Raw genomic sequence first — 9,927 nt, forward strand, 5'->3', positions numbered from 1 at the left:
CCAGCGCGGCCCCGTCCCGCGTCCCGGCCCCGCATGGCCACCGACCATTCGCCAACCGCTCCGCGGCTCCGACGTCGAGACAGAGCTCCCGACGGCTTCTCCACGAGGTCGACTATACAGATCGGCGCAGCAGCATCTCCCATGCATGCAGGGCAGCGACGAGGCACGGCAGCTGGAGCGGGTCCCTCATCACCCACCACTCAATTGCAGGAGCTCGCCGAGCGCGTGGCTGCCTGCCCGCCCGCCATCTTGGAACCATTATTTTAATATTTCCCTATAAAGTAATGCTTTGGAAATGTGAAATCTGAAACATGATAGAGTCTGGTTTCAATTTTTGCTAAAGCATCTAAAGATACATAAGCAAGGGAAGTTATTTGAACACTGAAAACAGATTTAGAGTGGAAAAAAAATTACAAAGTTAAAAGGCAAAGGATAATCCTGAAGATCTGAAATTAACTTTTTTCAGCTTGGAACATTTCTAGCTACTCTGAAGAATATCTGGAGCTTAACTATAGTTTTTAGTTTTGTAGTAACTTTTTGAAGTCACAGAATGACAGAATTGTTATGGTTGGAAGGGACCTCTGGAGATCATCCAGTCCAACTCCCCTGCCAAGGCAGGGTCACCTAGAGCAGGTGACACAGGAATGCATCCAGGTGGGTTTTGAATGTCTCCAAAGAAGGAGACTATGACCTCCCTGGGCAGTCTGTTCCAGTGCTCCCATCCTCAATGAAGAGAAGTTCTTCCTCATGTTGAGGGGAACTTCCTGTGTTTATGTCCACTGCTCTTCATCCTGTCACTGGGCACCACCAAAAAGAGTCTGGCACTGTCCTCTGGGGACCTGGCTCTGAGGTATTTATATGCATTGACGAGATCCCTTCTCAGTCATCTTTTCTCCAGACTAAATAGGCCCAGCTCCCACAGTCTTGCCTCATAAGAGAGATGCTCCAGACCCAAGTCAGCAGCACAGAACCATACATAAAACCAAATGGTAAAACACTGAGAATAATGAAAATAGAGTCTTGCTAGCAAGTTTTGCTAGGCATGTTAGCTACCATTTAGCAAAGTTAGCATTGTTCTGATAGGAGAAATAGAAACTTTACTTACACTATCCCAGAATGCCCAAATAAGGAACAATATAATCTTAGAGAAATCCTAGAGAATAAGATAAGGGATGTAACTCAAACAAGATGTAAACTAAGCTCTGTGTACCCAAATAAGATAAAGAACAAACACTATGGTTTTTGCGGTGAAACACAATGACGCTGTGCCTGCTCAAGAACTGAGGTCAAGACAACAAAGAAGACCTGGAAGGACCAAAAAAGGACTTCCAAAAGGGATGTGACTATGTAAACTAAACTAATGAATATGTACTAAGTAAGCAAAAATATCTAATGAATATGTAAACAGTATGTGTAATAAAAAGCCCTGTCTGTCATTTGGCACATTTGATTACAGGAGCTATCCTCCAAACCTCCAGCATGCTGAATAAAGAATACCCTTTTAAACACCTACAAATTGGTGTTAAGGAGTTTGTTTCTGTCGCTTTGAAGTATCAGTTCATTAACTTTACATTTGCAGAATAAGAAGAAAGATCCAATCCCACTGTTGCTTTCCATCCTACAAATATATGTAAATCACTCTATGTGGATTAGACAAATGCTACGTAAGGTACAGGCCTCACATTCAGGTTTCCAGCCATCTGCATAGTGCCATATTTTCAGAGGAGAATGGGTGATTGTTAAGAATTACCTTCATCAAAATTAACTGTGCACAATTTGGACTCCACACCTAATTACTTCTTAATATTTTCCTTGGCAGTCTACATACTTCAATTACGATAAGCATCATTTGGGGGTGGAAAAATTAACAGAGAAGAGAGAGATAGGTGGCACTTACTGTGTTGCATTTTGTCCCACATACCACTTGTCGGTGGTTCAGCCACTGGGAGGCAAATACTTTATTAAGGATTCCAAGGTGAAATTCTCTCTCCTTCAGGAGGCTGGGAAGCTGCTGGGCTGCATACCCATGCAACAAGCGGTGGTAGCTGGACTCATTCTGCATCCTGACCTCTCTACCTTTCAAGTAGTACACCACAGACCTTTTCGCTGGGGGGAGTCTTTTCCTTTTCTGAACTGAGTTATCCCACCCATACTGTGGAAAAGAAGCATGGAACCTAAGCAACTAGAACAAACTTAAGACACAAAGCCTTCTAAATTCAAAGATATTCTCAGCAAAATACTGAAGCCTTCCAAACTACCCATGGCATACTGTACACGCAGATTAACTCAGAAATACTGATAAAGCCTTCAGCAACGTAAAATTAAACATAAATATTTGCTAAAGAAGTAACACTGCCATGATACTGAAAACAGTACACCCTGGTTTGGCACCGTTGGGACACCAGAAGCTTATAGAAACAAGAGGAAGCCAAAAAGCACTTTAAATGGAAAAGCAGCCCCGATAGCCTCCCGCCGTGAGCTCGGCAGGTTTGAAGGTGACACCATCTGATACTGACCGCGCCGTTAATCGGCCTCTTACGGCCCGGCCTGGGGTCGCCCCGCAGTAACGCTCAGCTCTGGGGAGGCGGGGACTCGGCGGTTACGGGCCGAACAGAGAGCAGGGACAGGGGGAGCTGCCTGCCGTATCGCACCGAGACATCCTTCGCCACTGGGGCCAGGACTACTCCTCCCCACCATCCCCCACCACCTCCCGTCCTCCCCAGGACACCTTCCCTAAGCACCGAACCCCCTCCCCCCTTTCCCCACCTCAATTGGGCACCGGGACACGGCAACCCCCCATCAGGGTCACCATAGGCACAACACACAGGCTTCTACCCCCATACACTCGTTTCTGCCCCCCAGTCTACCTGCTCCCCCTGGAACCCCCCGGCGGCAGCCGTCGCCGCTTTCCGCTTCCTGCTAACTGCTTTCCGGGCCATAGTAGAAGAAGGAGGAGGAGAAGCCGAAGAAGATGAGAGCCAAACCCGGGCCCCACATGGAGCAGGAGAGGGCCACCAGGATACGGGGCATGTAAGTGCGGGGAACCGAGCCCAGTCACTCTCTCCGCCACAGACCCTACCGACTGCGCTTCACGACATTTTCCCCGAAATGTTTTTACGACAGTCGCACCGCTTCTTTACGACGGCTGCCCCGCCCCGCCCCGCCCGAAAGCCTCGTTTCCTAGCAACTGGAAGAGGCAGGGCAGCGAGCTGGCCCATACTCTTTGTGGTTGCCAGGCAGCGTGGCCGGGGCGGCGACCCCTGGCGGCGGCAGCGGGAGCTCGGAGTGAAGCTTCCCGGCTTAGCCCCGTGTCCGTTTCCCGCTGCCCTGCATGGATCGGCGGGGCTGGCTGGCAGCCTTTCTGGCCCCCGTCAGTTTAGGCAGAAGAGAGGCCCTATTTTATCAACACCGTTTCCAGCACAAATCCAAACCTGAGCCCCATACTAGCTACTGTGAAGCAGATTAACTCTACCCCAGCCCAAACCAACATAGTGAACATTTACTTAAAGCCAGCCTGTGAGCATATTCCTGTTGATTGTTTTCGGGGGTGGAGTGGGAGCTTCAGGCTAAGTTTATTAGAGAAGCCCTCCCGTTGATTCACGAGGTGCAAAAAGGAACCCCTCGCTTTCTAAACTCCTTCTCAGAGAGGAGCCTGGCTGCAGCTGGATCCAGTCTTAGCCCCAGACTTTGTTTAAGTCTAAGGAATTATAGAGGTGTGACTGAACCTTTGTACAAATTTGTCCCACAGGATTAAGGATGGCAAAACAGATATATTTATATAAAAATGAATGATTGATTACGATAAATGATTAGATAAAAATATCTTAATCAGAATTATTTACTATGCAATATAGAAGCTAAAACTACTAGTGCATTATATCAAAGCAATTATATTAAAGCAATTATATGAAAGCAATTGTATTAAAGATAGAAAAAACCCCAAACAATTATTCAGTAGATATTGATGTTACCCACACCAACAACCACATGCAAATCTCTCTCACTCAGCTTTGAGGAGTAACCTTGAGGGGCATTCCCACCCAAGGGAAGAATCTACACACACACACTTCAAGAAGGGGTATGTTAAAAGAAACTGCCGTTTTAAAGCGGGAATGGACTTTTATAGTATAAAGTGATTGACTGTCAGTCAGATGTCTCCAGACCAGCTGTGTCATCTGTAGCATTTTTAGATAAGGATACTTTACCATATCTGCCACATCTTCACCTCAATATCAGGATGTTTAACTTCGGGGTTGATGAATCAGACTGCTTTTAGCATAATTCAACACCAAAAGCAGCATGACACACTCTCTCAGTCCATCACTGATAGCATTGCAAAATAGGGCATTGTTCGAGTTGTTTTACCCCCTTCCGGGCAGAGCATCCTGCTACAATTGTAACATGCATAATCTATACTGAAATTCTCCATCTCTCCTGTGGGAAAATCTGACTACAAGCACAAAACACCTCTTCCTCCTCTTCCACTGCTAGCCCAGAGGGACTAAAGCCTGGCACTGGCTTCCCTTAGAGAGACCCTTTAAAGTAGCTTGGCTTTATCACCTGGCTTCTCAGAGTGAATACAAGAGCCCAGTGCACTTTGCTTGGTGCACAATGAGGGGCTTAGTCAATCTTTGAGGTACTCTACTCCACCAAGAAACTCCCTTATTATAGGGGAATTAAAGGGCATACAAAATATTTGTACTTGATTATGCTGCTTTAAAACTGATGTGGATGGATGCGTGCTTTTCCTTTTGTTCACGTGGCTCATATGTACTTTTTCCTATGCTTATAGAGGAAAAAATTAAGAGTAACCCAAACCCAATTAACACCAACGAGTGACATTGTAGAGAAAAGAAAAAAGAATACAGAAAAAGAAACGTGTGATGTACAGGCAGACTGCAAAGAAAGCCACCTCCTGACCATTTGAAACCCTCTGGTGTCTCAAGTCATACGAAATCAATAAACATATTATTTTCCTAATAAAGATGGCATTTTTTATGCCTTTTTTTGCGTACGTTTTCACCTAACAAATCTCAAAGACAAGTGCAAGGATAGAAGACCCTTCCATAAGATTTATGGCAAGGAGATCAGAGGTTGTTTTGCTTAGGAAGACTTTCCTGCCTAAAAGAGGCATCTTTCCCAGAGCCAGTTTTAGATGTTTTCTCCTCCTGCATTCCAGAGAAATTCTCCCTGGTATAAGTAAAAGATAAGCCCCTGCAGACTTGTCGAAGGCCTCCACAGAGGGAGGAGCAGGGATGATAAAAGCCCTGAGAAGAACGGGGGTGGGGGGTGGTGGTGGGGGGGGGTGTCTTTCCCCAGGGCCCAGTGTTTGAAAAGCCATTAAGATTAATGTTCTGTAACTCTAGTGTGCTCGACTTTGGAAAAAAAAATTTCCTACAATTCTTCTACTTCCTACCATTTTGGGGGTACCTGTGTGTTATCTTACTTCACAACAAGGGTGCTGTTGTTGCAAATGGTTTGATAAAATAATCAAGATTTGATAATATAAAAGTAGTTGTGATTAAAGGTAGAGAAGCATGATGTACTAGAATTGCTAGGGGTATTGTGTTTGAAAGAATGCAACTGATTCAAAGAAATCCTTAAAGAATATATAAAGCACACTTTTATTACGGCCGGGGAGATGCAGGGGGTTTTGCTCCCCCCCCCCCCATGCATTCCACTGAGTAAAGAAACACAACAGCTTTTTATACATTTGAAGGAGTGAGTTTCAAAATTATCTATCATATACACTCTTTACAAAGTCTGCCTTATCTAAATAGACATTTGGTTGCCTAACTCCTCTTCTTACTACTATAGAGTAGTTACATAAAGTTTTATCATTTCAAACAGCTTAGGTTTCCCCCCACCCTTCTTCTGTCTCCCTTACAATGCTACATGCTAGAAGTCTTTCCCGCTTTCCCTGACAGTCCTTTTTGTTTACGTAAGCTAGCTTTATTTTAATTGTCCACGATTTGGGCAGCAATCTTTTTTCAAGCAGTTACAATCTTGCAAAGTCACACTTAACATAGCTAAATTTTACTAGCATAGCTAAATTTTTATTGTATTTTATCTTGTCTTTATTTCACAACCACAACAAGTTTGCCAAGAAGTTGCTGGACCATACAAAGTTGCTTTGAAGTCCCCTGCACCCTCCCCATCTTGGTCCAGGAACTGTGGATCCCAATTAGTATAGCTAAATAGTATAGATCAATGAATGTTGTAGGATAATGAAACAGACAAAATAAAGCTTAACCATATTAGCATAACTTTTTGAAACTTAGCTTAAGTGTGGCTTTGCAAAATGTAACTGTGGGTTGTTAAGATAAAGGGGATGTAAAGGCTTGAATGAATGGGTAAGATAAGGAAATGTAATGGCTTGCAAAAGAGACCAAGAGGAGGCCAGAAAAGAAGCGCTTCAGCACAGTAGTAATCAATAACTTTGCAAGGGAAACAGGAGATGGGTGGTGGTATAGTTGCTTAAAATGATAAGGCTTTATGTAACAACCGTATAGTAATAAGTATAGGGAATAGGTAACCGAATGTATAATAAGACAGCTACAAACTGGACTTTGTACTGATTCTAGAAGAATGTATATGATAGATAATATTTGAAACTTGCTTTCTCCAGTGTATGAAATGTTCTCTTTTTTTTTACTTGTTGGACACACACATGGTGGTTCAACCCCTGTGTGGCCCCAGCCACAATAAAAGTGTGCTTTTCTATACAGTACATACTGTGTAGGGATTCCTTTGAATCAATAAGACCATATACCTAAATGAACCAATCCTTTCAAAGCTTAGATTCAAGAATGGGGCAACTGGACCATAACTAATATATAACTAAATAGAAGAATAGAACTTAGCTAGGCATAACTAGTATAAAACTGAATAGAAGAATGAAACTCATGTAATGATAAGATCTATAAACTGTATGGATTTTGTAGTCAGATGAACATGTTTTGGAGGAGATATTCCCCTGTGTTTCCAGCACTGAATAAAGGAATATCAACTTATTCACATCAAATTGGTGTTGGATAAGTTTCTTTCGTCACATTTGGTGACACTGTGAAAAGCCAAATTGAAAAAAAAACAAACTAGAAAAGAGCCTCACAGTCTTTCCAGCTTCTCCTGAGGATAAAGAGCCCAAGGGATAACTGTCATCTGGCTGTTTTCAGTCGTGATTTACCACGATTAATGCTCCTCTCTACATCTTCCCCCACAAATACAGCTACCATATGCATTTAGGACAAACCACCTCAATTTTGGACCAAGTCCCTCTCAAAAGGCTGAAAACCCACTGTGAAAGCTGCTCTTGGGGTGCCATGGTCCGGTGCATCCTGGCAGAGGTGCCTCCTCAATTGTGCTGGGTGGGTACACAGCCCCTTGTGAGAGGACAAGGTCAGGTGTTGAGGCAGCTATGTATGCTGAGGGAAGGGGCTGAGACATATCAAACGAAATGCCCCCTTTGGGCCTAGCTTGCCACCTTCATCCAGCCCCCGTGGAAGCCTGTCGCTGTGCCCAGCTGGGAGAAGGGCAGGAGGGGCTAAAGGAGCCCCTAGGCAGGGCCGGAGCCTGGAACAGACCCGCGGCCAGGACAAGAACAGTGACAAAAGCAGACAGGCCCAAAAGCCACCACCTGCCACCTCCGCCCCGCCCCTCACGGAAAAAGACAGTACTCCCCTTGCCTCGCCCCTCTTCCCGCTGACGTGATGACCCTGTGAGCGCCTCCTGATTGGGTCGGCAGGAGTAGGTGACCTCGCGGCGTGACGTCAGTGCGTCGCTGGGGAGGCGAGGCGGAGGGCAGGTAGACAACATGGCGTCTCCCGGTTTAGGGGCTGAGGGTGGTGGTATGGTGCGCCTTTCGTAAGGGCGTCTGGTGGGCAGTGACTGCGGGGCAGCTTGAGCTGTCAGGTACCGTGTAGGTAACGAGCGGGCCAGTAGGGAATGGGAGTGCAAGATGCTGGTCTCCCTTGTAGTGGGGTCTGGATGAGGGGCGCAGCCGGCCCCTCCACGGGCCCTCAGCCCCGCCGTCGGGTTAAACGTCGCTGCCGCTTCTCCTTGGGTGGGGCGAGGGACTATCCGTGCCTCCGTTGTGATTCAGCAGATATGATGTGCCGGCGGGGCGCCTGCGGGGCTGCTGGCCTCTCGGGGGCGGGGGGTCGCACGTTAGGGCCTGCTCCCCCGGCCGTGGAGGGAAACGAGCCTGTGAGCGCTGCATTCCTTCATGACCTTGTTACACCGTCACGGCCTCTCGATACTGCTTTTGAAGGTACAGTTTAATGGAGATGAAAACCTGCGCAATCTGTTCAGAGGGACAGAGTCCTGGCACTCTATCCTGGGCTGGACCTGGGGAGCAGAGGGAGGTCAGGCAAGTAGTGTGACACTCTTTTCCCTGAAATCTCCTGCTTTTCAGCAGTTTCGGGGACTGCTTGAGTCAAGGGAATACCTTTCTCCTTAGGAACCCTTGATGAATTTGTCTCCTAAGAGCTGATTGCCGTTGAAATCTGAGTAGACATTTAGCGTCTATGATATTTGGAAGTAAGTTCCTCCCCATGGTAATTAAATCTTTTGTGAAGAACCAAAACATCTGCTTTTGTTTGGGGGAGGCAGGGTGTGTGTGATTTCTGCTGAGTTTGCCTTCAGGCAATTTGTTAACTTCTGACTCGTGTGTTGTAAAAAACATAGTCCTCATCTTCCCTATGACATTTGTGACTTTGGATTTCTACGCTATTTACTCTTTGGTTGCATCTTCTTTTAGGCTCAAGAGCCAAAATCTTGTTTACTTCATGGGTCATAGCCCTCCACATCTCTATTTATACTTATTACCTATTTTTTTATCTTTATCACTTAGCTGATCTACTTTTGAACGGGAAAGAAGCTCACGATTGAGATGCAAACATATCATGGATGTGTACGCTGGTGTAGGAATGCTTCAGTTCTGTAGTTTCTAACTTCCTGATAATACCTTACGTTTGTTTAGCTCAGTGTTTACAAGAAGTAAAACATTTAAGATATGAAGCTATTTAGTATAATTCAAGAACTGTCTTTCTGAGTTTTGATAGCTCAAAATCTATCTTTTTAAAGGGAAAGGTAGGACCAGCTTGGTTGAACAGGGAGATTCTGAAGGAAATCAGAGATAAAAAGAGAGCTTACAGACTATGGAAAATAGGGCTGGCTACTCAGGATGAGTTTAGGAATATAACTAGGTCATGCAGAAAGAAAATTAGACAGAAGTGCAATTTGAAGTCAATTTGGCTACTTCTGTTAGGGATAACAAAAAGCGCTTCTATAAATATATTACTAACAAAGGAGGGGCAAGGAAAACCTCCATTCCTTGTTGGACTTGGGGGGGGGGGGACATAGTTAACAGGGATGAGGAGAAGGCTGAGGTACTTAACACCTACTTTGCCTCAGTATTCACCAGTAGGACAGGTGGCCCTCAGGACTACTGGCCTCTGGAGCTGGTAGACAGGGACAGGAAGCGGAATAGCCCCTCTGTGTTCCAGGAGGAAACAGTCAGTGACTTACTGAGCTACCTGGATCCTCACAAGTCCATGGGACCAGACGGGATCCATCCTAGGGTAATGAGGGAGCTGGTAGAAGAGCTTGCCAAGCCGCTCTCCATCATCTTCCAACAGTCCTGGCTCACTGGGGAGGTCCCAGATGATTGGAAATTGGCAAATATCACCCCAATCCGTAAAAGAGGGTGCAAGGCTGACCCTAGTAACTACAGGCCTGTCAGCCTGACCTCGGTGCCTGGCAGAGTTATGGAGCAGATCATCCTGAGTGCAATCACACAGCAGCTACAGGATGGACAAGGGATCAGACCCAGCCAACATGGGTTTAGGAGGGGCAGATCCTGTGTGACCAACCTGATCTCCTTTTACAATCAGGTGACCCACCTGGTGGATGAGGGAAAGGCTGTGG

The 9,927-nt window shown here is 45.8% G+C and overlaps 1 protein-coding gene across 2 annotated transcripts in view; it reads right to left on the reverse strand.

Moving 5' to 3' along the window:
• The window catches only part of LOC114070179 (DDB1- and CUL4-associated factor 12-like), a 35,521-nt gene extending 32,582 nt beyond the window's left edge, over positions 1-2,939 (reverse strand). Inside the window, exons 1-2 of one of the 2 annotated variants that reach the window (XM_027907423.1) lie at positions 2,884-2,939; positions 1,898-2,174 (exon numbers count right to left, since the gene is read on the reverse strand). In XM_027907423.1, the coding sequence (XP_027763224.1) occupies positions 1,898-2,174; positions 2,884-2,939 (333 nt within the window). Of the gene's footprint in view, positions 1-1,897; positions 2,175-2,867 lie in introns of both variants that reach the window. The other variant, XM_027907425.1, reaches the window with a different exon arrangement.
• Positions 2,940-9,927: the final 6,988 nt, after the last annotated feature.

Source organism: Empidonax traillii, unplaced genomic scaffold, assembly GCF_003031625.1.
Source record: "Empidonax traillii isolate 1590-97213 ecotype Southwest subspecies unplaced genomic scaffold, ASM303162v1 scaffold1458:size105674, whole genome shotgun sequence".
NCBI classification, from domain to species: domain Eukaryota; kingdom Metazoa; phylum Chordata; class Aves; order Passeriformes; family Tyrannidae; genus Empidonax; species Empidonax traillii.